Source organism: Xyrauchen texanus, chromosome 16, assembly GCF_025860055.1.
Source record: "Xyrauchen texanus isolate HMW12.3.18 chromosome 16, RBS_HiC_50CHRs, whole genome shotgun sequence".
Classification (NCBI taxonomy): domain Eukaryota; kingdom Metazoa; phylum Chordata; class Actinopteri; order Cypriniformes; family Catostomidae; genus Xyrauchen; species Xyrauchen texanus.
The window spans coordinates 8,434,646-8,462,268 of record NC_068291.1 but is presented as its reverse complement, the minus strand read 5'-3'; the positions used below and the strand labels follow the sequence as shown (position 1 = coordinate 8,462,268).

The 27,623-nt window shown below is 39.3% G+C and overlaps 2 protein-coding genes and 1 long non-coding RNA gene across 3 annotated transcripts; 2 read left to right on the top strand and 1 right to left on the bottom strand.

Moving 5' to 3' along the window:
• Positions 1 to 17,098: 17,098 nt before the first annotated feature.
• On the bottom strand, positions 17,099 to 18,632 carry LOC127656591 (uncharacterized). Its single transcript, XM_052144975.1, has 6 exons — positions 18,628 to 18,632; positions 18,383 to 18,434; positions 18,197 to 18,265; positions 17,966 to 18,034; positions 17,785 to 17,853; positions 17,099 to 17,686 (listed from the first exon to the last, which is right to left on the bottom strand). Exons 1-6 carry the CDS (start codon positions 18,630 to 18,632, stop codon positions 17,099 to 17,101), a joined length of 852 nt encoding a protein of 283 aa, XP_052000935.1.
• A 639-nt stretch (positions 18,633 to 19,271) lies between these two features.
• On the top strand, positions 19,272 to 19,892 carry LOC127656703 (uncharacterized). Its single transcript, XR_007972206.1, has 3 exons — positions 19,272 to 19,424; positions 19,612 to 19,773; positions 19,851 to 19,892. It is a non-coding gene; the product is annotated as an uncharacterized LOC127656703 (long non-coding RNA).
• Positions 19,893 to 20,469: 577 nt separating this feature from the next.
• On the top strand, positions 20,470 to 21,683 carry LOC127656702 (BEN domain-containing protein 6-like). The gene is made up of 3 exons (XM_052145151.1): positions 20,470 to 20,948; positions 21,057 to 21,150; positions 21,536 to 21,683. The coding sequence occupies exons 1-3, from the start codon at positions 20,810 to 20,812 to the stop codon at positions 21,546 to 21,548; spliced, it is 246 nt and encodes an 81-aa protein (XP_052001111.1). The 5' UTR covers positions 20,470 to 20,809; the 3' UTR covers positions 21,549 to 21,683.
• Positions 21,684 to 27,623: the final 5,940 nt, after the last annotated feature.

The following is a 27,623-nucleotide window of genomic DNA, read 5'->3' as shown; positions in this document are numbered from 1 at the left end:
GAGATTCATGATTGGCAGCTGCCAAGCCACTCCTAGCAACTACACAGAGTACCCTAGCAACCGTTTAGCAGTAACTATATCTCTGCACCAGAAAATCAGAGAGACTTCTGGGTTGATTTATTTCAATCAGGATGGCAAGGACACTTGATAAGTATCACTATGTTAACTGCCTAGCAACCAGATGGGGTTACCCTAGCAACCGAGTAACAAATCACATATCTCTGCATCAGAAAAGCGTAGAGACTTCGGGTTGACTTATTTCAATCAGGATGGCAAGGACACTTCATTAGTATCACTATGGTAACTGCCTAGCAACCAGATGGGCTTACCCTAGCAACCGAGTAACAAATCACATATCTCTGCATCACAAAAACATAGAGACTTCGGGTTGACTTACTTCAATCAGGATGGCAAGGAGACTTCATTAGTATCACTATGGTAACTGCCTAGCAACCAGATGGGCTTACCCTAGCAACCGAGTAACAAATCACATATCTCTGCATCAGAAAAGCGTAGAGACTTCGGGTTGACTTATTTCAATAAGGATGGCAAGGACACTTGATTAGTATCACTATGGTATCTGCCTAGCAACCAGATGGGGTTACCCTAGCAACCGAGTAAAAAATCACATATCTCTGCATCACAAAAACATAGAGACTTCGGGTTGACTTATTTCAATCAGGATGGCAAGGAGACTTCATTAGTATCACTATGGTAACTGCCTAGCAACCAGATGGGCTTACCCTAGCAACCGAGTAACAAATCACATATCTCTGCATCAGAAAAGCGTAGAGACTTCGGGTTGACTTATTTCAATAAGGATGGCAAGGACACTTGATTAGTATCACTATGGTATCTGCCTAGCAACCAGATGGGGTTACCCTAGCAACCGAGTAAAAAATCACATATCTCTGCATCACAAAAACATAGAGACTTCGGGTTGATTTATTTTAATCAGGATGGCCAGGAGACTTGATTAGTATCACTATGGTAACTGCCTAGCAACCAGATGGAGTTACCCTAGCAACCGAGCAACATATCACATATCTCTGCACCAGAACACACTACAGACTTCGGGTTGACTTATTTCACTCAGGATGGAAAGGAGCCATGTATTGTATTACCTTGGTAACTGCATAGCAACCACACGGGCTTACCCTAGCAACCGAGTAACAAATCACATATTTCTGCACCAGAAAATCGTACAGACTTCTGGGTTGATTTATTTATGACCATAATTTTTGTTCTTTTCAAGTTACAACATGCTGTTTGACCGAGTTTTGCCACGGCAAGCACCACTCACATTTTCTTCAGGAAATGTACCTATCTAGTTATTTTATTTTTATTTTTTATTTTTATATCTCTTAACAAAACTTCGGCACCTAACTCGTCCCGCACCGTTTGGCATAGACCCACGAATGAGGTGTCAAATCGAGCGGCCTATTGAGGACACGTGTGCTATGACTTTTATAAGCGATCGGAGTGCGGTATTTGCCCCAGGGGCAAAAAAGCGGCCGAAAAATCCCATTGACTTAACATTGAGACAAACTTTGGCGCGTCACAGCTCCGGCGAGGATTTCGCAGAAGCGTGTGATTTGCCACATTTGAAGAGGCTGGCAGGCTCTGTAAGAGCATACCTCAATATGGGGTAAAAGTTGCACCCCTGGGGGCAGGAGCTGCCCAAAGTTGCCCCATTGACTTACAATGGTGTAGGGCGGCCCATGAAATAGGGATTTTTAATTAAACATAGCTCTGGATCACAGTGTCATAGAGACAAGGGGCCTGCCTCATTTTACTAAGGCGACCAATCAGTCTCTCAGGATCATTGCAAAGCTATCAAGCCACGCCCTAGCAACCATTTAGAGGACCTTAGCAACAAGTCCCATAGACTTCTAATGAAAGAGATCAAAGGGATATCTCCGGCTAGAAGTGTCATACCAACACAAGGGTGGTCTCGTTTGACTCGGGGCAGCAAACAGCCAATCATGAATCACCTCAACACTTCCTAGCCCCTCCTAGCAACTATTGTCGAGCACCTTAGCAACCAAAATCCATAGAGGGATATCTTCCATTCTGAATGTCACAGAGGCATGGGAGTTGATTTATGTCATTCATACTGACAAGCAGCCTTTGGAATTTCATGATTGGCAGCTGCCAAACCACTCCCTAGCAACTACACATAGTACCCTAGCAACCGAGTAACAAATCACATATCTCTACACCAGAAAATAGTACAGACTTCTGGGTTGATTTATTTCACTCAGGATGGCAAGGAAACTTGATTACTATCACTATGGAAACTGCCTAGCAACCAGATGGGGTTACCCTAGCAACCGAGTAACAAATCACATATCTCTGCACCAGAAAATAGTACAGACTTCGGGTTGACTTATTTCAATAAGGATGGCAAGGAGACTTCATTACTATCACTATGGTAACTGCCTAGCAACCAGATGGGTTTACCCTAGCAACCGAGTAACAAATCACATATCTCTGCATCAGAAAAGCGTAGAGACTTCTGGGTTGATTTATTTATGACCATAATTTTTGTTCTTTTCAAGCATGCTATTTGGCGAGTTTTGCCACGGCAAGCACCACTCACATTTTCTTCAGGAAATGTACCTATCTAGTTATTTATTATTTTTATTTTTTATTTTTATATCTCTTAACAAAACTCGGCACCTAACTCGTCCCGCACCGTTTGGCGTAGACCCACGAATGAGGTGTCAAATCGAGCGGCCTATTGAGGACACGTGTGCTATGACTTTTATAAGCGATCGGAGTGCGGTATTTGCCCCAGGGGCAAAAAAGCGGCCGAAAAATCCCATAGACTTAACATTGAGACAAACTTTGGCGCGTCACAGCTCCGAGCGAGGATTTCAGTAGAAGCGTGTGATTTGCCACATTTGAAGAGGCTGGCAGGCTCTGTAAGAGCATACCTCAATATGGGGTAAAAGTTGCACCCCTGGGGGCAGGAGCTGCCCAAAAATGCCCCAATTGACTTATAATGGTGTAGGGCGGCCCATGAAATGAAAAGGCATAGGGATTTTGTATTGAACATAGCTCTGGATCACAGTGTCATAGAGACGAGGGGTGGGCTCATTTTACTCAGACGACCAATCAGTCTCTCAGGATCATTGTGAAGCTATCAAGCCACGCCCTAGCAACCATTAAGAGCACCTTAGCAACAAGTCCCATAGACTTCTATTGAAAAGATCAAAGGGATATCTCCGGATAGAAGTGTCATAGAAACACAAGGGTGGTCTCGTTTGACTCAGGACAGCAAACAGCCAATCATGCATCACTTCAACACTTCCTAGCCCCTCCCTAGCAACCATTGTCGAGCACCTTAACAACCAAAATCCATAGAGGGATATCTTCCATTCTGAATGTCACAGAGGCATGGGAGTTGGTTTATATCATTCATACTGACAAGCAGCCTTTGGAGATTCATGATTGGCAGCTGCCAAGCCACTCCCTAGCAACTAAACAGAGTACCCTAGCAACCGTTTAGCAGTAACTATATCTCTGCACCAGAAAATCAGACAGACTTCTGGGTTGATTTATTTCAATCAGGATGGCAAGGACACTTGATAAGTATCACTATGGTAACTGCCTAGCAACCACATGGGGTTACCCTAGCAACCGAGTAACAAATCACATATCTCTGCATCAGAAAAGCGTAGAGACTTCTGGGTTGACTTATTTCAATCAGGATGGCAAGGACACTTCATTAGTATCACTATGGTAACTGCCTAGCAACCAGATGGGCTTACCCTAGCAACCGAGTAACAAATCACATATCTCTGCATCACAAAAACATAGAGACTTCTGGGTTGACTTATTTCAATCAGGATGGCAAGGACACTTGATTAGTATCACTATGGTAACTGCCTAGCAACCACATGGGGTTACCCTAGCAACCGAGTAACAAATCACATATCTCTGCATCAGAAAAGCAGTAGAGACTTCTGGGTTGATTTATTTCAATCAGGATGGCAAGGACACTTGATTAGTATCACTATGGTAACTGCCTAGCAACCACATGGGGTTACCCTAGCAACCGAGTAACAAATCACATATCTCTGCACCAGAAAATCATACAGACTTCTGGGTTGATTTATTTCAATCAGGATGGCAAAGAGACTTCATTAGTATCACTATGGTAACTGCCTAGCAACCACATGGGGTTACCCTAGCAACCGAGTAACAAATCACATAACTCTGCACCAGAAAATAGTACAGACTTCGGGTTGACTTATTTCACTCAGGATGGCAATGCAGCCATGTATTAGTATTACCTTGGTAACTTCATAGCAACCAGATGGGGTTACCCTAGCAACCGAGTAACAAATCACATATCTCTGCATCAGAAAAACGTAGAGACTTCTGGGTTACTTTATTTCAATCAGGATGGCAGTGAGACTTGATAAGTATCACTATGGTAACTGCCTAGCAACCATATGGGGTTACCCTAGCAACCAAGTAACAAATCACATATCTCTGCCCCAGAAAATCAGAGAGACTTCTGGGTTGATTTATTTCAATCAGGATGGCAAGGAGACTTGATAAGTATCACTATTGTAACTGCCTAGCAACCACATGGGGTTACCCTAGCAACCGAGTAACAAATCACATATCTCTAAACCAGAAAATCCTACAGACTTCTGGGTTCATTTATTTCAATCAGGATGGCAAGGACACTTGATAAGTATCACTATGGTAACTGCCTAGCAACCAGATGGGGTTACCCTAGCAACCGAGTAACAAATCACATATCTCTGCATCAGAAAAACGTAGAGACTTCTGGGTTGGTTTATTTCAATCAGGATGGCAAAGACACTTGATTAGTATCACTATGGTAACTGCCTAGCAACAAGGAGGGGTTACCCTAGCAACCGAGTAACAAATCACATATCTCTGCATCAGAAAAACGTAGAGACTTCTGGGTTACTTTATTTCAATCAGGATGGCAGTGAGACTTGATAAGTATCACTATGGTAACTGCCTAGCAACCATATGGGGTTACCCTAGCAACCAAGTAACAAATCACATATCTCTGCCCCAGAAAATCAGAGAGACTTCTGGGTTGATTTATTTCAATCAGGATGGCAAGGAGACTTGATAAGTATCACTATTGTAACTGCCTAGCAACCACATGGGGTTACCCTAGCAACCGAGTAACAAATCACATATCTCTAAACCAGAAAATCCTACAGACTTCTGGGTTCATTTATTTCAATCAGGATGGCAAGGACACTTGATAAGTATCACTATGGTAACTGCCTAGCAACCAGATGGGGTTACCCTAGCAACCGAGTAACAAATCACATATCTCTGCATCAGAAAAACGTAGAGACTTCTGGGTTGGTTTATTTCAATCAGGATGGCAAAGACACTTGATTAGTATCACTATGGTAACTGCCTAGCAACAAGGAGGGGTTACCGTAGCAACCGAGTAACAAATCACATATCTCTGCATCAGAAAAACGTAGAGACTTCCGGGTTGACTTATTTCAATCAGGATGGCAAGGAGACTTGATTAGTATCACTATGGTAACTGCTTAGCAACCAGATGGGGTTACCCTAGCAACCATGTAACAAATCACATAGCTCTGCATCAGAAAAACATAGAGACTTCCGGGTTGGTTTTTTTCAATCAGGATGGCAAGGACACTTGATAATATCACTATGGTAACTGCCTAGCAACCACATGGGGTTACCCTAGCAACCGAATAACAAATCAAATATTTCTGCACCAGAAAATCGTACAGACTTCTAGGTTGATTTATTTCAACCAGGATGGCAAGGAGACTTCATTAGTATCCCTATGGTAACTACCTAGCAACCAGATGTGGTTACTCTAGCAACCGAGTAACAAATCACATATCTCTGCACCAGAAAACACTACAGACTTCCGGGTTGACTTATTTCACTCAGGATGGAAAAGAGCCATGTATTGTATTACCTAGGTAACTGCATAGCAACCACATGGGCTTACTCTAGCAACCGAGTAACAAATCACATATCTCTGCACCAGAAAACACTACAGACTTCCGGGTTGACTTATTTCACTCAGGATGGAAAGGAGCCATGTATTGTATTACCTAGGTAACTGCATAGCAACCACATGGGCTTACCCTAGCAACCGAGTAACAAATCACATATTTCTGCACCAGAAAATCGTACAGACTTCTGGGTTGATTTATTTATGACCATAATTTTTGTTCTTTTCAAGTTACAACATGCTGTTTGACGAGTTTTGCCACGGCAAGCACCACTCACATTTTCTTCAGGAAATGTACCTATCTAGTAATAATTATTATTCTTCCACACAAAAGTTCGGCGCGTAACTTGTCCCGCAGCTTTTGTCACACACCCCTGAGTGAGGCGTCAAATTATGCGGCCAATTGAGGAGAGGTGTGGAATGACTTTTATAAGCGATCGGGGGTACGGTATTTGCCCCAGGGGCAAAAAAGCGGCCGAAAAAATCCCATAGACTTAACATTGCGACAAACTTTGACGAGTCACAGCTCCGAGCGAGAATTTCGCAGAAACGTGTCATTTGCCACATTTGAAGAGGCTGGCAGGCTCTGTAAGAGCATACCTCAATATGGGGTAAAAGTTGCACCCCTGGGGTGCAGGAGCTGCCCAAAGTTGCCCCATTGACTTACAATAGTGTAGGACGGCCCATGAAATGACATTGCATAGGGATATTGTATTGAACATAGCTCTGGATCACAGTGTCATAGAGACAAGGGGGCGGGCTCATTTCACTCAGACGACCAATCAGTCTCTCGGGATCATTGTGAAGCTATCAAGCCACGCCCTAGCAACAATTTAAGGCACCTTAGCAACAAGTCCCATAGACTTCTAATGAAAGACATCAAAGGGATATCTCCGGATAGAAGTGTCATAGAAACACAAGGGTGGTCTCGTTTTACTCGGGACAGCAAACAGCCAATCATGCATCAAATCAACACTTCCTAACCCCTCCCTAGCAACCATTGTCGAGCACCTTAACAACCAAAATCCATAGAGGGATATCTTCCATTCTGAATGTCACAGAGGCATGGGAGTTGGTTTATATCATTCATACTGACAAGCAGCCTTTGGAGATTCATGATTGGCAGCTGCCAAGCCACTCCCTAGCAACTAAACAGAGTACCCTAGCAACCGTTTAGCAGTAACTATATCTCTGCACCAGAAAATCAGAGAGACTTCTGGGTTGATTTATTTCAATCAGGATGGCAAGGACACTTGATTAGTATCACTATGGTAACTGCCTAGCAACCAGATGGGCTTACCCTAGCAACCGAGTAACAAATCACATATCTCTGCATCACAAAAACATACAGACTTCCGGTTTGACTTATTTCAATCAGGATGGCAAGGACACTTGATTAGTATCACTATGGTAACTGCCTAGCAACCACATGGGGTTACCCTAGCAACCTACTAACAAATCACATATTTCTGCACCACAACATTATACAGACTTCTTGGTTGATTTATTTATGACCACAATTTCTGTTCTTTTCAAGCAGGCTATTTGACGAGTTTTGCCACGGCAAGCACCACTCACATTTTCTTCAGGAAATGTACCTATCTAGTTTTTATTATTATTATATCTCCGTACAAAACTTCGGCACCTAACTCGTCCCGCACCGTTTGGCGTAGACCCACGAATGAGATATCAGATCGAACGGCCTATTGAGGACACGTGTGCTATGACTTTTATAAGCGATCGGGGGTACGGTATTTGCCCCAGGGGCAAAAAAGCGGCCGAAAAATCCCATAGACTTAACATTGAGACAAACTTTGACGCGTCACAGGTCCGATCGAGGTTTTCACAGAAACGTGTGATTTGCCACATTTGAAGAGGCTGGCAGGCTCTGTAAGAGCATACCTCAATATGGGGTAAAAGCTGCACCCCTGGGGGGCAGGAGCTGCCCAAAAATGCCCCAACTGACTTATAATGGTGTAGGACGGCCCATGAAATGAAATGGCATAGGGATTTTGTATTGAACATAGCTCTGGATCACAGTGTCATAGAGATGAGGGGGCGGGCTCATTTTACTCAGATGACCAATCAGTCTCTCAGGATCATTGTGAAGCTATCAAGCCACGCCCTAGCAACCATTTAGAGCACCTTAGCAACAAGTCCAATAGACTTCTATTGAAACAGATCAAAGGGATATCTCCGGATAGAAGTGTCATAGAAACACAAGGGTGGTCTCGTTTGACTCGGGACAGCAAACAGCCAATCAGGAATCCCCTCAACACTTCCTAGCCCCTCCCTAGCAACCATTGTCGAGCACCTTAGCAACCAAAATCCATAGAGGGATATCTTCCATTCTGAATGTCACAGAGGCATGGGAGTTGGTTTATATCATTCATACTGACAAGCAGCCTTTGGAGTTTCATGATTGGCAGCTGCCAAGCCACTCCCTAGCAACTAAACAGAGTACCCTAGCAACCAAGTAACAAATCACATATTTCTGCACCAGAAAATCAGAGAGACTTCTGGCTTGATTTATTTCAATCAGGATGGCAAGGAGACTTCATAAGTATCACTATGGTAACAACCTAGCAACCGGATGGGGTTACCCTAGCAACCGAGTAACAAATCACATATCTCTGCATCAGAAATTCGTAGAGACTTCCGGTTTGACTTATTTCAATCAGGATGGCAAGGACACTTCATTAGTATCACTATGGTAACTGCATAGCAACCACATGGGCTTACTCTAGCAACCGAGTAACAAATCACATATTTCTGCACCAGAAAATCGTACAGACTTCTGGGTTGCTTTATTTACGACCATAATTTTTTTCTTTTCAAGTTATAACATTCTTTTGCCACGGCAAGCACCATTCACATTTTCTTCAGGAAATGTACCTATCTAGTTATTATTTACAATTCTTGCTGCACTTAAATCTGTTTTGTATACTATTCTGATGATAGTGAAACTTTGTAGTATGGCACTTTTCGTACCACTGTCTCCTTAAGATGATTCGCTTTGGGTAAAAGCGTCTGCCAAATGAATAAATGTAAATGTAAATAGAGAACTGGGTTCCAGGTTTCAAAAACTGTGCATGCAAATGTAAATATGTCTTGTAAATTAGTTGAAGCGTGCAAATCCTACGGATACTGCACCTCTAGGCAGTGCAGGGGTGAGCACCTCTGGTAGGTCACGCAGAAGAGGGGTGTTTTGAATTCTGCAAATTACGCTGAATGCAGTGACACTAGTGAGGATAAGGAGCCCACATGGATGGTTGGCCTTTTAACTAGCTGAGGAACAATGAGCCCACATGGATGGTTGGCATTGTTCTCAAAATAGCACTGCATTTAGGGAAATTGGCAGGTGCTCAAGAGGTGTGGTCGCCCAAGTGGGGCATAGTGATAGTTAAGATGTTTTGATATTTAAAATTACATGCTGAATAGTGTAAATATGTAATATGTTGAATAATTTATGTAAATAAGTATTTTGGTTATGTTAAGTTCTGTACAAAAGTAACTGCATTGCCATTGTATGATTGTATTGCGCTTATGCTGGCAGCAATGTGCTATATGGTATGTGTGTGTGCTTAGACTGTGAGTTTGTGGTAGAGAGTGCTAATATATGTCCATTTAATTGTTGTTTCATAAGAACTGTGCTGTAAAGAAACAGGTATATTAGGCTAAGTATTTGATAAGTTATAACAATTAATGGTAAAAAGAGCGAAAGCAGTTTGCAAAATCATTATAAGAATGAAAAACGTTATAAGGTATTAAACAATTTTAGATTTAAGGCTTTGTAGATTATTTGAACATTATCCAAATTGTAGGGGAGAGTGGGGTAAAGTGAGACATTTTTTACATTTGCTCCGCTCTAAGCGAGCTAAAATGATATATCAGTAAAATTTACACATTTCCCATTAATTCAGGATGTTTCCTAGCAATGGACATTATCAGAATGTATTCAGGACGAAGGGCAGTGAAAATATGATTGTTTTTTAAAAAGTGGTCTTGTGTCACACTTTACCCCATCTTAGGGGTAAACTGAAACAGACCAGAGAAATCAAAGGGTTAAAGTGAACCAGCTGGGGGTAAACTGATCCACTTACTTTTTCCACTCTGAAACTACCATAACAACACATGTTGTTACAGTTAAAATCCTGACAGCTAGCTTGACAACCACACATTCAAAAACTAATGTCGGAATAGTAACAGAATCATGGGGATTGGTCAATTAAGCACATTGTTTTTCTAAACACTTGAAAGTAACTCTGAACAAAATCAAATACAACTTAATATAATTCAAAAAGTTTTAATTAACATTCAAATGACAGATAGAATCCGTTAGATTAGAACACAGTCTGGGGGTCAGAACACAGGACCCTTAGAGCCAGCTAGTGTCTGGGGGTCAGAACACAGGACCCTTTGAGCCAGCTAGTGTCTGGGGGTCAGAACACAGGACCCTTAGAGCCAGCTAGTGTCTGCTCTCTTCGTCAGACACATTATCAATTGGGACAGGGACATCACTCTCCTCAGAGCTGCTAACTATGATTTTCTTTTTGGTTGCTTTCTTTTTTGGTTTTCCCTTTTCTTTGCTATTTTGCTTTTTCCCTGCCAGATTCTTTTGTCTTTCTTTATAAGCCTTTTCAATTGCCTGCTTCTCAGGAGTATCAGTTAGGATGGCTGTCTTCACATGCTTTCGTTTGGTTTGTGTTCTGGGGGGACATTTGGGAAGTGGTATTGGGTCTTGAACGGGCCATACACGGTCACGTCGAGAGGCTGCATGCGATGGGATGTATGGGGTGGGAGGGTGAGCAGAACAATACCGTTGCTCTTGGCTATTTCTACTGCCTTGAGTGAGATGTGAGCCTTAAGATTATCCAGGATTAACAGCATGGGATGGTCAGGGGTGCAATTAGTGTGCCGTATCAGGTGGTCAAGGAACTCAGCCCAGGTTTCTTCATTCATCCATCCCGTTCTGGTGGAGGTACCTTTGGCTCCTGGAGGTGCTCCTATCATGAAGCAGTCCTTAAACTTAACTCTGGGGAAGATAAACATGGGAGGTGTGGCATTCCCAGCAGCATTCACTGCACACACCACAGTCACCAGTTCTCCTCTCTCAGCTGATGTGACAGAACCAAATTGCTTTTTCCCTTTCTCTGTCACAACCTGAATCAAATGGCCTTGCAGCTGCTCTTATAGACTTCTTTCCTTCCTTGACCTCAGCGGCTGCACTCTCCATCTCCTCGAGGGGTGTTTTGCCCCAGGTTGTCTTCCTGGTGTATTGCCTTGGCATGATGGCTTTTCTACAATGTTTATGACATTAAAAATAAAACATATGTAATGTAATATTACATTAAAATATGTTTAAGACTAAACTTAACTTGTGCCTCATGTCTCACTTTACCCCACAGCATTTGTCTCACTTTACCCCACTGCTACATTTTAGAAAAAATTTATCTCTCTTAGCAATTCAGGCTAATCTTCAGCTAGCATAATCACATGGTTTTATATGTTGGTAGTTTATCAACATGTATGATATAAGTTTTTCTACCTGAATCAATTTGCTTTGGCACAACAGTTGATTAAGTTGACAGCAAGAAAATTTACTTTCACATGCAAAAATAATATTTTTGTGAAAAAAACATGCTTACCACAGCACCATAAGGTCCTCTCCTTAATGGCCAAGGGGAAATGGGAGGGGCTTGAAAAAATAATGGTCACTTGACCACAAATGTTTTCCGTTGCCTAGATACAGGGGGTGTCTCACATTACCTGATGTCTCCCTTACAAAAATAACCTACAGGAATCCTGCAGGATTTTCATTTTTTCTGCAGGTATCCTGAAGGAATTATAAAATCCTGCAGGATTTTTCTCTTGTGCTGCACAGCAGTCCTGCAGGAAGTTTAAAATCCTACAGGATTTAACCTGTTAACCTTTGCCAGTGCGCCAGCGCACTGAAGAGTTTTTTCCCCCCACTAGTTTCATGTTTATGAATAGATTTAACGTGAAAGAACATCATTAATCTTGGCAAACTATATATCATTTTAAAGGTGTAAGCCTCAAGCATCGATGATAGAGCTCTGTTTTTCGATGAAAAGCTTATAACGAATGTATTTCTTGCATTTATATAAGCAATACAGATCAAAACACACGTAATAAAAAGCGGAGTACATACCTGTAGTGTCGTAATAACGAGCCACACTGCGCATCCACTGCTAAAAGTTCCAGATTGGATGGAAAGGTGAGGGTCCACTGAATAACATCCCATAGAGCATTTTTAGTCCAAAGAAACAATAACGTTGTAACATCGATGGTTGTTCCTTTGTTTACATAGAGTTTCTTCAGGGTGAAGTATCATACTTGTCGGTTATGCAATAAAATTATGCATAAAAACAGACTCCGGTAGCGAGCGTTATATGGGTGTGTTGCTTAGAGTGTAATGAACAAATTAAGACCGCACACACACACACAAATACAAAGATAGGCAATATATAGGTCAAAATATCCAAACACTGCGGTCAGTTTTTTGGCGTCATGATATGCTGATCCTATTGTTTTGTCTTTACAACGAAAGCCAATGAAAGAATTGAAATGATATGACTGATAGAAAATGTAGCCAAGCAGTGCACGATTCCAGCGATATCCGGGAAGTTTAAATTCCTCGCGAACAAGATGTTTTTTATTTATTTGAATCAGCCACTCTAACCTGCGAATTAGGCTGTGACCACACCCCGTCATTTGACAACAAGCGAGCCATAGTAAAAAGGCGGAAAACATCTGTTTTGGCGTCTTACTGGACGGATTATCTCATCAAATGGATCGTCAAAAGAAGTTTTTTCTGCTGAAGATGTTTTATTTGAGATCACTTTCGAAGCAGCGATGACGAAATTGAGGAGAGTGAAGACAGCGCCGAGGGTGATATGCTTGAGGGCCGGAAAAGATGGTCCAATTTTACATCGGTGAGTTGCTATGTAACATGCACACATTATACGTGTGTGTGTGTGTGTGTGTGTGTGTGTGTGTGTGTGTGTGTGTGTGTGTGTGTGTGTGTGAGAGAGAGAGAGAGATAGAGAGAGTGTGTGTGTGTGTTTGTTTTCCCATTTGATATATATATATATATAGTGTGTTTGTGCTAGGAAAAATTACAGAAATAACTAAACAACTTTACAATTGTCCAATATATACAAATAGAAATAAATAGAAATAAAGTAGCATCATCTTTTCAGACCACAATGCATTTACCTTATAAAACAAATGGCCTGTCTGATGGCTGGCCATCAGTGTGATTGTTGGTTCTATGTCTGACCATCCATATGAATGCTGTCTGTATCACTGGCCATCACCATGCTGTCTAAGCGACTGCCCATCAGTTTGATTGTTGATTGAATGGCCAGCCACATAAAAACTATACAGAATTATTTACTTGACATGCGGTGCTAATTATCTTTCCATTCTTTCCCATGCAACAGCCATCAAGTTGAATCTTCAGATGAAGAGTGGCATCCAAGCACCAGCCAACCAGTAGAAAAGAGATGCAAGCTCTCAAATTCTTCAAGATCTGCACTTGCTGTTTTAGACCTGAATCGACCAGTAAAAGGGAGAGGCAAAAAGAGCAGCAGAAAAACCAAGTCCATACCGCTGTGTCCCCAAGCACCCCTAAAGAAAAGTGGAACTGTTCAACTGGCGAGGGCGTTTGGCATGACCAGCACTGACTAAACAGGACTTAGCATTTTGCCAGAGACAACAGCATTTTTGAATTTTTTTTCTTTGCCTTTTCTGTTGCAAAGAAATTCAGTTATTTTTATACATTTATTTTTTTAAATATTTCATAATATTTTACTTATATTTTTATTGTTCTGTTGTGCAAATAAATCACTTATATAAAGTCTTATGGTTGTGTGGATTATTTTATAATTGAAAAAGCATGGAACAGTGTATATGATGACTAAAATAGCTTGCAGTACCCTTCATAACATTTGGTCATTAGGTTGCTTTTTGAGGTATCCAAGGAGGCTTCTTGGTACCTGGACATAGTCTTGGAAAAAATATTGCAGAAATCTCATTTTTCATAATATCTTCCTCAAATGTGAAATATAAACTGATGAGACTTGTGGCTTTCAATCGATTACCTAACTGGATTCCTCCAGGTTTGTTTTCATTTATTTTTTCATAAAATAATGAAATGTTACTTGCAGTACAAATTATCTTCAAGACACTTTAAATTCTATAAATTTTTGTCTGTGTAAGTTTTTTCAACTTTTACATTTGGGTAATAAACTCCAAAGTGTCTTCTTTTTAAATATGTCTAAATTGTGCATGTAGAGCAAATTGTTCAGTAACTACAATTATTTTAGTTTGGGGATGTCATTTCTGGGGATGTGCCTCAGGCAGGGGAGGGAGAAAGGGAACTGACATAGTCTTGGAAAAAAGCTTGCAGGAACCCCATTTTTCATTATATCTTCCTCAAATTTGAAATATAAACTGATGATACTTGTGGCTTTCAATTATTTACCTAATTGGATTCCTCCAGGTCTATTTTTATATATTTGTACATGAAATAATAAAACATTTTTGAAGTTCACATTATTTATGAGGCACTTCAACTTTTATAACTTTTTATTTGTTTGAGCATTATCAACTCTGATTTGTTGTTAGTAGAGTGCCAAGTGTCTTCTTTCCAAAGAGACCTTAATTGTGCCTGTGGTACACTGTTCTCAGGAGCTATATTTATTTTAATTCAGGTATGTCATTTTCAGCTGTGAGCCCCTGAGTGGGGGTGCAGGTTAACAGGTTAAAAAAAAAATCTGCAGGAATTATAAAATCCTGCAGGATTTTTCACTAGTGTAGGATGTTGCTGCATGTTTCTGTTGTATTGAAGGGCTCATTCTAAAACAAGTAGGAATGTCCTGCACATACTGCTGTGCAGCACAAGTGAAAAATCCTGCAGGATTTTATAATTCCTGCAGAAACGAAATGTTTTCTTACAGGAGTTTTTTCCTGTAAATGAAAAATAAATAAATACAAAATGAAAAATAAATATTAAAAAAACTACAGGTTTTGGATTCAGGATAGACTATATAATGACTAGAGAATAAAACTGTGATAGTTGCTGTAGTTTTAGTCATACAATTTTTATTTAATTAGATTCAAGTACATTTCGTTGAACTATTTTTTATATATTATGCTCTGTTGGCAGCAATAGAAACAATGAGTCTTAACAAATAAATGAATACAATTAAGAGTAAGAATAGATCTAGGCAAAAATAAAAAATTAACCATTACTCTAAATCATTTCAAAATTATGCATTTATGCAAACATCCAAGACATTTCAACATTTAAGAGATATGAGTCTGTGTACTGTACACTTTTACATTTTATAACATTAAGATCAAAACCAGCAATTTATTTTTAATCCAACTCCCATCTATTTGGTTGGATGCAAAAAAATTATTTGCAAGACCTGGCAGGTCCTTGAGATAGACACAGGTTGAATGTATGTCTGTGCATTTGATTAGTTCAACTGAGTCTATCCCTCTTTCTTTTAAAATGCTTGTTGCTGTTATCCCTGATTCTCTGTCTTTGCTGATGTCATTACTTGTTGTTTTCATAACATCAATGAAGGCATGACCCTCTCCTTGCGCATTACCTACATTTATAAATGATCGTATTAATGCTACAGACCCATGTTTGGTTTGAACTGCATAGTTGATTCTTTTAGATAAAGATTTTGCTCCTTTTGAATGAATTCGCTTGCCATATACCACAGCCCTAGAATAAAAACTGAAAGCTTTATTTGCACTAAAACCTGACTCTTGAAGGAGATAAGACTCTCTTGGGGTTGGCTGTCGTACATTTGGGCATCCAAGAAACATCACGCTAGAACTACCAATACACTTTGTGACAATCTTGGTACCTCCCAACATTTTTTCAACAAAGCTTTTGCTGTGTTGTGTTTGTTCATCATTGAATACAGCAGCAATGAGTCGTGGAACATGCTGGTAAAGGTTAAACATGTTAACAATTTGCTCTGCTACAGCTTGTGTGCCATGAAAGAGTTTCTGAAGGTGTCCATTCTGGGACTCATATAAGAATGCACTGTGACTCCATAAAGGACCCCAATTTTTTACAGATGCTGCTGCATGTACAAGTATGTGGACATTATAAGACACATGACACTTTCCATACAGAGACTCAAAGCGGCCCACAAATGATTTTAAAAGGCCATCAGCTTTGTCAATGTCATGGGGGAATTGAATCTTGAAGGAGAATGTATGTGGCCTGTACTAGAAGTAGTAAATGGTCAAGATATTTTCTGGGTAAAATGCCGAACAAACAGGGAAGGCTGTAAAATAAGAAAAAGTGTCTGTATTCGAAGCTTTCCAATATTTACGCAAAGAAATTGAACGGGTGGTCTTGTTATACTTGCAGGTGGTTTAATGGCAAGTAACCTTCTTTCAATTTGCTCGACTTCTCTTCCAATGTACCAAGACTCTGTATGGTATTTGGAGTCAAACCATAGGGTAGTCAGCTGGCGACAAACACCAAGTAATATGCCATGCATGTAATCATATCCAAATCCAGTAACCATGTTAAAAAACATCAGCAGCATTAGAGGAGATGGACCTTTTACACCATTTATGCATGTTTCCGAATCCACAGCTTGCTGAGCATCTTTAGTGTGTTTTTGTGTGATCTTAGCTCTGGCTCCGTTGACTGCAAAGGATACACCCTTGTAAACCCATTACCCTTTTCTACAACTTCACCCTTTTGATAACACCAGTTACAACCATGCTCTCCATTAAATTGCTTGACGTTCTGTACAGCACAACGAGCCACTGAATCACAAATGCAAAGCAAACTGTAAACATGGACTACTGATTTTTCACCTTTCCACTGACAAGGTAACCCTTGGTTTTCAAGACTTCGCAATTCATTAACAAACGATTGCAGAAACGAGTTCATTTCTGGCTTTCTTGGCCCAAACCACAAACCGCCAAGAATGACATGCTTTGCCCTCAGATTAGGGGAGCTCGTTGATTGTAACTTGAAGTGGCCAGATATGAAAAGGAGAAGATTTGAAAATTGGAACACCATCAACATTCCATGACACTGAAATATTCAGCCAAATTTGGGTCATTTAGTGCATCAATAGATTTGTACATAGTGCCATCAAATATGTCTTCAACGTTTTGTGAGTTGCGCTTTGTCCTTGACCATTTGTAATTCAAAGACTGACAAAAATCTGTATTCTGAAATTTACCTCTTAATTGATCTGCAATAGATAACTTGATAAAGACAGAGCCAGATTTGATTAGGTTTTCCATGTCCCCTGGGGCACCATTGCATGAAGCACAGTGGGTGGGGATTTCATTACCAAAGAAATATTGGCAGGATGGGCAAATATACTGGACTTCAAAAGTGTCACAGTGAAAGGATTTCATGAACTTGTATAAGCTATCTGGAACGCCATTGGTTGAATCAGGACAGTGGAGATTGATAAGATCTAACAAGTCACTCAAAGCCACTTTGGATGTTGTATGCCTGAGGCTGTAGGCAAGTATAGACAGGAGAGATTCTTCATTAGTGATTTTGGCATTTGGATATATCTTTTCCTCACTGGCACACCACTCCTCTCTTTCTTCTGTGCTTCCCTCACAAACTGCACTGTGGTTTCTGACAATCTAGAAAGTAAATATTGCACTTATTACAAGCTGACACATAAAGAAGAAAAAAAAGTGTGAGGCTATAGACTAGTACATATTCTAAACTTTATTCTCACATGAGTCTGTGGAAAGTTCTCATAAGCTGTGCTAAAAACATCATCCTCATCATCAGCAGAAAAGCTTTCCTGTCAGAAATTGTGCATTTATTACACATTAAAACAAAGATATGAACACAGATATTTACAAATGTATGCAAAAAACATTGGATAAAAAGAAAAGATCAGAAATTCTTCTCACATCAGCATCTGAAAAGTTCCCATCAGCATCGCTGATGACCTCATTCTCATCATCAGTAGAAACGTTTCCCTGTGAGACATGTACAGCTATTGGACCACTATGCATGTACTATACTTTTAAATTTTTATATGTACTGGCTGAAAAAGGAACAAAGAATTGCCAACCTTATGACAATAAAGAAGCGCAATTCTAAAGAAGATTAACTTTGAAAAAAAAAAAAACTATTCTCACATGAGCATCAGGGGAGTTCCTGTTAGATTTGCTGATATTGTCACCACTGTCATCAATGGAAATGTTTTCCTATAAGTATGAAATTATAAACATACAGGAGCTAGTTAGACATGGCTTCTTGTCTAACTATGGCCATGTATTTATCACTGAAAATGGTTTTTAGGCCAACATCAAAACCTGAATTACTTCAACTATATCAGGAATAAGCCATGTCTTGTATGATCTTCTCTTTTTGCGCCTGAAGAAGAAGAAAGAGCAGAATTCTTGCTTATTTGATTAATGTCAATATGTAATTCTACAATAAGAAAACAATTGCCTAAATTACAGTTATTTGCATATTATTCTGAATTCAGCAACCTATTATATTCTGTGTCCATCGCCTTTTTGTAGCTGCTGGAACAGGTGCCTCTTCATTTAAGTACACTTTATACTCCATTTGTATCCTTCAAAAAGAAACAATAGTGTTATTTCTTTGTAAGCATAATAAAGAATATATTTTTTTGCATTATCCGAATAGCTTAAACCAAATTGTAATATGAGAACATTTTCTAAAAATTACAATAACGAATCTGGGTATTTATAAAATTGAATTAGGAACATAGGATTAATATATATATATTTTTAGAAGGCTATTTATTTTAAAGAAAATAAAAGTTGTCGCTGAAAGACTTGTGTTTTAAGGAATCTGTTGAATAAGAGTCTTTCACCCTGAAAAAGACGCTCGTGTAATTTACATAAAGAACCGGTAAATGAATCTTTCTAGAGATTCGATTCACTGAGGTGACGTGTTTCATTGACGCCCTACTCGCTACACGTAGCCGATTCACGTCATTCAACTGTCACTTTGTCTTGTGAAGGTAAGTCCGCCTTTTTATTATAATAATTGTATCGTTATAATGCTTTAAATTACTGTTCTGTTATACATTTCTAAATGAATGTGTATTTGTAACACTAAAACATATGAAAATGTTTTTTTTTTCTGTTTTTTTTTTTTTTGCTGCCGGCACATTATAGGCTTATATAGCTAACGTTATACCGGCTATATCAATTTTTTTTAATAAATGACTATAAAAAATGAGCTTTATCTATTGTTAACAAAACCCATTACTTTGTTTTGTATTTCATCACTAGTAATTGATATTATTGTACCTTTTGGTTACCTTAGAATAGAAGTAAATTATCTGCACCGGACGAGACCGTGAGAGTCGCTGGCTGGTTGCCGTTAAAGGTAACATTGTTGTCATGGATACAGTCAGTTGAAGGCAACAGATGAATGTGAATGATGAGACTTTAGAGTTTTGTACACCTTTGGATTAATATAGGCCTATATTTTATTAATGTATAAATGTATTTATGTTCAATTGTATGTAAGTAAATATGTATGCATGTAATTATTTATTTATTTATTTATTTAGAAAATGAACAAAACATGGGTTCTGGTGGAATGGAGGGAGGAGCCTCCCACCTATGATATTGTCCCTAAAAAGGACATACTAAAAAAAAGTTTGAACCTGGAGATGTTGTGGATGTGGTTTATGAAGAGGAAAGTTCCCCAGCCACAGTTATAGATATTGATGGTAAAAGTTCAGCAAACAAGACTCAGTCATGATATAGAAGATATGTATTTCCTACTTGAGTATTTTTGTCCCTTTAGAGAGCAAAGAAACCCTCAGGAGGAGGATGTTCAGGCTAGAGGGAAAAGAAAAAGTCAGCCATGTTTGCAAAATGATGCAAAAAGAGTGGCAAAGAAAAAAAAACTTACACTCCAACTCAGTCCCCATCTCACTCATCATCTGATCAAGAGCCTCTGGTCAAACATCAAGTATACATCTTTTAAATACTTTTATTTTTCATTATGCTTTTTTAAATCACAAATATTAAGATACTAATATTGTGTGTCCATCTTTAGGTCATCCACAGAAAGGATAGTATTTTAATGCAGGAAATAAACAACATGGACAGTCAAGCTGGAGAGCCTTCAAGCCGAGAAACTCGACTTGAGAAAGAAATTCTGAAATTAAAAAAGAAAATGAAAATCTAAGAGCACTTAATATATCTCTGCAACAAGGTTTTTTTTTCTTCATATATCTGTATTTCTGTCTATCCATCTATATATCAATTTATCTGTCAGTGTGGTAGTCTGTAAGTAATCTTTTTTCTTTTCTTTTTTTAAAGAAATTCTTCCAATGCTCAAGTCCATGAAACAGGACACTCTTACTGTTAATCAACAACCACAAAATAGTTCAAGCCAGAAGAATCCCCTGAAAAGGTGAATAAAAATATATTTGTTTGTTTATATAGCCTATATTCACGTAAAGTGTTGTGCAGAAGTCGTAGAAGCCATGTTAATTTCTTCATGTATCATTTAACTTTTGTAACTTAATACAAACTTGATTACCCCCTTGTCTATAAAACAGCTGGCACACTAAAGCAAAATATATCACTTTTTTGTAGAAGAATCTAACAAGCCTCACACTTTTGCACAGTATGTAGTCAACGTTACATGCTTTTAGATATAGTGCCCCTAACTTTTTTTCTTGACAGACACATGTGCTAGGAATTAGTCCAACTGTCCTGACAAGTTGTGGACGGGGTGGCACATCATCTTCTGCCATGGTAAAAGATCTGGCGGTGGCAGTGTTTGGGAGAGACACGTTGGCCACACATGGGCTGTCTGGAAGAGCTGGCAATGCTAACAAAGACGCTATAGCAAAGCCAGCTCTTGACCAGGACAAAGTTGTGCAGATCCTAGGTAAGTAAAATGTCCTTCTTTTTTCTTTACGCAAACATAATGTTGCAGTTACAGTGCAAAATTGTAATCATATGCTATCACATATGATAAGTAGAATTGCATTTACAGACACAGTACAGAAAAAATTTCCGGATGTTCCAAAAAAGTTCATCAGGGCAGCACTAAGAGAGAAGTTGAATGATGAGCACAAGTTACGAGTAAGGTAATCATTTGTCATACACACCACACACACACACACACACACACACACATACACACTCATGCTCTCTCTCACACACACACACACACAGCTCATGCTCTCTCTTACACACACACACACAAGCTCATGCTCTCTACACACACACACACACACACGCGCTCATGCTTTCTCTCACACACGCGCACACACACGCTCATGCTCTCTCACACACACGCACACACACGCTCATGCTCTCTCTCACACACGCACACACACGCTTATGCTCTCTCACACACACATACACATGCTCTCTCTCACACACATACACATGCTCTCTCTCACACACAATCACACACACACACACACACACACACACTTTTTTTTAACTCTTTTCCCCCCTTTTTTTCAGGAAAACAGTGTAGAGGCTTCATTTGACTGATAGAGCAACATTTGGCTGCATGCATGTGAATTGGACTCCGCTTCTCTCTGCTCTGCAGTTTCAATAAATAAAATAAAATAAATAATTTGTAATAATACATTGTTTGTTGTGAAGTTATTTCCCCTGCATGAATCCAGCAGAAGACAACTTGCAAAGTCCTGCATAATTGCATATATATCCTGCACAACAGTCCTACAGGAAGTTTGAAAATTATATTTTAAAACCCTGCAGGGATATAATTCCTGCAGGATATAATTCCTGCATGTTTTCCTTCATAAAATTCCTGCAGGTATTCCTACAGGAAAATGAGCTGAAAATCCTGTAGGAAATCTGCATAATATTCCTGCAGGATTCCTGTAGGTTATTTTTGTAAGGGCTCACATTACCCCGTTCTCCCCTAGTTGGTGTGATCCAGATAAAGAAACAATTATTAATAAAGAAACTAAAATAAAGTTAAGAAAAAAGCACCTGTTTCTTTCTTCCAGAGTGGGAGTAAATGAGTATAGGATTGCGTGTGTGTGTCACGAACGCTTTCGAGAGCACCTCCGCGGTCGGCCACCGGAGATCCGATTCACCTGAGTTCTAATTACCCACATACCGGGGCTTGATCAATCCACAGCTGATCCCCATTTCATCTCCCTCTATTTAAGCTACACGCAGTCACACACTCGGGGCGAAGTCTTGTTTGTTCCGGCTACACTACTGAGCGTTCTACTACCATTCCGGTTTGATTATCTGCCTATCGACCTTGCTTTTCCTGTTGACTACGATTGATTACTGCCTGCCTACCTGAACCTTGCCTGTCTCTTCATGATTGCCCATAGCTGCCTGCCCTGACATCCTGCTTCCCTCACAACGCTCCTGCTCTGCCTACGTTTGCCCTGATTCCCCATTGCCTGACCATGGCCTGCATATATCTGTGAGTTTCAATAAAACACTGCTTATGGATCCCAGCCTACCTGAGTCTTTGTTACAGTGTGAGACTGAGAGAAGGAGAGAAAAGGGAGGGGCTGAAGTCAGTTTTGTCTTAGAATTGTATCGTATTTTTTGAGAGTTTATGTAAAAAGTGTGAAAGTTTCTGTGTTTGTGAAGTGACTGAAGTGCGACTGTTCGTAAAAGTGTGAATGAAAGAGAACGTTAACTCTTAGCTGGCTGGATAAGATTCAGCCTTCGGCTGTTCTTTTCATGCCATGAAGAAAGCATAATATAAGATTAAATAAACAGAGAAAGAGCAAGTGGTATATCTGTGCTTAAAGTTTGTATTACATTATCTGGACAAATAATAACATTTTGAAGTCCAGTGTATTACTTAAGTTTAAAGTCAACTAAATAATTGGATTTTAAACAAGTTGTATTGAAGATAAGTGTAGTTACGTTACAATAAAGTATAATTATGGCAAAAACTCCATTGGAAACACTAACATGTGTAAAGAATTTATTGATAAAATTTCAAAGAAATGGGGAAAGAGGAAAACATTTGAAACTGACTAATAAGGAAATATGTTTCCAAATCCAATTTCTATTTTGCAACTTGAGTATGGGAATCAAACCTTAAATGTGGAAACTTCACATTCATGTGTCTGTTTTTAATTCTGTCTGGTCCAGTTTATGAGAGAATAACATTTTGAACAATAATAAATTAAACACAAAGTCTTGATATTTAAATGTGTGTGTGTGTGTGTGTGTGTGTGTGTGTGTGTGTGTTTTGGTATGTGTTTGAGAATGCCTAGAGAACAAATTTGCATGTAAGTTGCAGCTTTATCTGTGTAAGCTGATCAACCAACAAAAAAAGATAGGTAGAGTTTATTTTGTTAGGGACTGTCTGATGGAGAGATTGAGTGAGATGCTGCTCTGTAGGCAGAGTGAGCGCGAGAGGTTATACTTCATACAGCAAATGATTGTTTGCAGACTTTGAATGGGAAATTCATCTTTCTTGGTTTCTCCATTCAGACAGGGGTGCCTCACATGTAGAAGAGATGGATAGCAGATTCTTTTTGTTTATATTTATTTTTCATTATTTTTGTTTTATATACACAGTGTAAGCATTGGTTGATCCAATCCGCTGAAGTTGTGCTCTTAATACCTGGTTTTCTGTTTTTATGTGTGGCAGCCTTGCCAATATTGTGATGCTTTTTCCTTGGGTTTGATTTGTGACCAAACATGCCAGATAAAATGGAAAATAAAGTCCAAACTTCCAATAAGGAGGAAGAACTATGCAAACGTTGTAAACAGTTTTGCTCCGATGTTTTATATCTAATAAAATAGTTCTTCTTTTGAAAATGCATATAATGGAAAATGTTATTTGTGCAAGAAGACCGGTAACTTCCTTAATTATGAATGTTAAATATTCATGAGTCTACTCTGTGTGTCTTCTGAGACATTGGTTTTGTTGCTTATCTGGACACCATTCAAATTGAAGTCAGTGATCCAGATAAGAGACTCAAAATTGAAATTGAAACAAAATTATAGTAAGAAAAAGCATCTCTCTCTTCTCATGCAGTGAGACAGAACATTGCAAGGCTGAATTGTGTGCTGTGGAGACTGGTAACTCCACAGCAAAAAGGGTGGTGGTTGAGTAAGTCAGAAAGAGAGAGTGAGAAAGGAGGGGCAGTGACAGTGAAACACAGAGGGCTTTTTTTCTCTGTGTTCTTCCTAAAATAGAAACTAATGTGGATGCAGGCTGATACTGAGTTTAAACATAGACTAATTGAAAAAAGAAATAGAAAGATTATTAATAGAGACACAGGGAATTAGTATGGAGAGAATCTGAATGCATAGACTGTGTAGAAGACAAAAGGGAACTTGCAGAACAAAAGAGAGTTTTAGAACAAATTGACTACCATCACAAATTTAAAGGCAATAGAACAGGAATGGCCATCTGTAGATTGGAAAGCTATAGTGGAAAAACATTGAACCATTAGTCCAATTGAATGGATTTTATATGCAGAGTCCTTCTCAATTGGGGCAATTAGCATCATCAACAGAAATACCCATTGACCCAGTGTATGTGCCTTATGAAGAAGTTAAGGGGTCCGTGGCCAATTTCACAAAGACAATAGAGGAAACGTAACCCCAATTTATACAATAAATGGAACAGTAGGAAAAGTAGAGGTAGCAATTGCTTTACGTAGAGACCCAGCCAGAGGCGACAGCTGTGGGTGGAAGTACATCTGTGCTAAAACAAGAAGAAATACCAGCAATCAATCACTGTAAATAATGAGTGTTTCTTATAGGAATAGAAGAGGAAAGGGAGGAAAGCGAGGAAGGGGAATTTTAAACAAGGAGGAAAGGGAACCCCTGATTGACTTCCTTGGACCTTTTGCATTTAGAATATTGTGATAGAAGTGAATTAAATGTTTCTGTTGTTTCATGGGGATGGTGACATGTAGAATTAACCCCATCTCTCACTTTTATGCATTGGGCAGGAGGAATAGCTGCCACAGGTCGCTGGTTTGCTGAAGATGAGCTTTTGGATTTTTTTCATAATTAGTGTAGGAAGACATTATCTGGATGCAGAACAATTCACTTTGGTTTGGAACAGAGAAATTGTCTGTGAAATCATTAAACCAGGGGTCGGGGACCTATGGCTCACGAGCCACAAGTGTCTCTCTGTTAAAAAATCAAGTGGCTCGCCGGGTGTCTCACCAACACATGATCGTTTAAAACTTTCTAGAGATACTTTTCCAACAGAAAGTGTGGGTGCTATTGCAAAGCTTAAAGTGAGTATTTTGCTGATGTACCAGCCACTGTGGAAGGCGAAATTAGACACAAAGATGCACGTTTGACGAAACGTGATTATATTTTGAAGACCAGATGAAAGAAAAGACACCGTTGTGTGCGTGCAGTGAACTCTGAGTGCAATGAAAGCCCTTCTCCAAGACACGCACATTCATAGAGTTCTGGGACTCGTTTCCCAATAACTATTGATCTTCGCTGTTAAGAGCATTTTCTATGAGCGATTTTTATGAACGTTCGTTATTTTTTTATGTGGAACCAGGGTGTGATATAGCACCCGCAAAATGCGATGAGACTCAATCCAGTTTGCGAGCTCCTCTCCAAATGCATTTCATGCACAAGTAATTTTGCTCATCTACCTGCAAAAGGGGGGTGACCTGTAAGATGTCTCGAAGTGACACATGAAAAGAAATGCTGACGTGTTTGAAGAAACACACTTTATTATATTTTTAAGAACGGAGATAAAAAAGCCGTCAATGCTTGTGTCTGATTCACTGTTCAGAGGTGTGCAGCGGGACCCTGTCTCGTGAAACAAGCGCATGTAAAGAGTTATCACTCCTGTTTCATTCAACTGAAAACTGTTTGCAAGGATAATGTTGTCTATGAAAATGCTGCAAATCATCTCGTGAGGTACTGCAAGTTTAGTTTGCCCTTACACATTGCGAACGCATGCTATGTATATCTATGTATTTAATATACAAAGATGAACGTGATTAAATCATAAGGTAATAGACACGTTTGCCTTCAACCTAAAAATTAGTACTTTTTTTTTTTTTTTTTTTTCTTTAGGCAGCATAAATATGACCAAAATGGAATACAAACACATTCGATAAGAACACACAGCATTTTTTGGGAACACAATTTTTTAGGCTTAATTATGATGATTATTACAATTTTCTTTACATTTATAATTGTCTCTAGTTATTAAGTTGTATTATAGTAATTATCACCTGTTGTTGCATACTGATACTTGTGTAATGGCAAATGGAGCCGTTGGAGATGGTAAATGTTTGGATTTGGGGAGGGGGTTATATATCATAATTTGTATCACTTCGTTATTTGTATTGAATTTTGAATAATGCTTTTTGAATTTAACAATTTTTGAACTCCCTATTTAAGCAGTTGTAGATGGTCCCATTGGCTGTGATGGTTCTCAGGAGAATACTCCCTGAAAAGAAAATATCTGCTTACTGTTACCAAATTATTAAGGATTAGCTAATAAGACTGAGCGGTATCGAGACCAGTGGCAAGAGGTGATGACCCAATGATGGGAAAGACTCTCCAATGTAAAAAAAGGGAGGGGGGGCAACCTAAGGCAGGGCATCACTGCCCTGAAAGCCTGCCCAAGAAGGTTTGAAATGGGTTTAAGGAAGTGGATGAATGCTCTTAGGTCAGAAGCATCAAAAGGGAGGTCTAGAAGAGACCTGCTCGAAAATTGTGAGTTCCACTCAACCCGACTGCATTTTAATAACCGCTTTACTAAAACAACTTATCACAGTGTTAAATACCAAGCATTCTGAAACTGTGCCATCAGGGGATCATACCCTGGGTAGAAGATTATATATAGATTGGTTTTAGGGGGTAAAGTTTTGAGAACCGTTGCAGACAAAGGAGTTTCTGACTTATTAAAGAAGTATTAAACAAAACTGGGAATGTTTGTATGATAATTCATTTAGACTCCAAAAATAATTTATTACTTGCGCTTTTATTGAACTCATGTACATTTTAATAGTAATGAAGAATGAAATAAAAACACATGGTGGTGACTAAATATTAAGATTGTTATAAACAAACAAGACAAGCAATCTAAATTGAATTTTATATAAGAAATGGGGTGCATGGTTGGCTAAAATTGGTATAATGATTGAAACAACAATTCTGGTGTTGATACAATATGTAGATGATCTGTTGATTTGTTAAACGACATTTAAGCAATGTCACCAAGATTCTATCAAAGTGCCCACTATATTAGCTGAAGGGGGCCACAAAGTCTCAAAAGAGAATCTGCAGTACTGCTTACAACAGGTAGAGTACTTAGGACGAATCATTGTGCATAACACTAAAGCTATATCACCAAGCCAATTGGAAGGCATAACTAAAGCACCCAACCAAAAACAGTGGGACAAATTATTACCTTTTTAAGGCATGACAGGTTTTACTGCTGATTGGATAGAAAATGATGCTATTAAAACTGCTCCCTTAAGAGCACTGATGAAACAGACAGGGCATCAGAATCTCTGAGCTTGACTGACAAGAGATACCGATACATTGATAGCCTTTGAATCATTTGAAAAAAGAGCTTCAGACAGCTCCAGCACTAGCA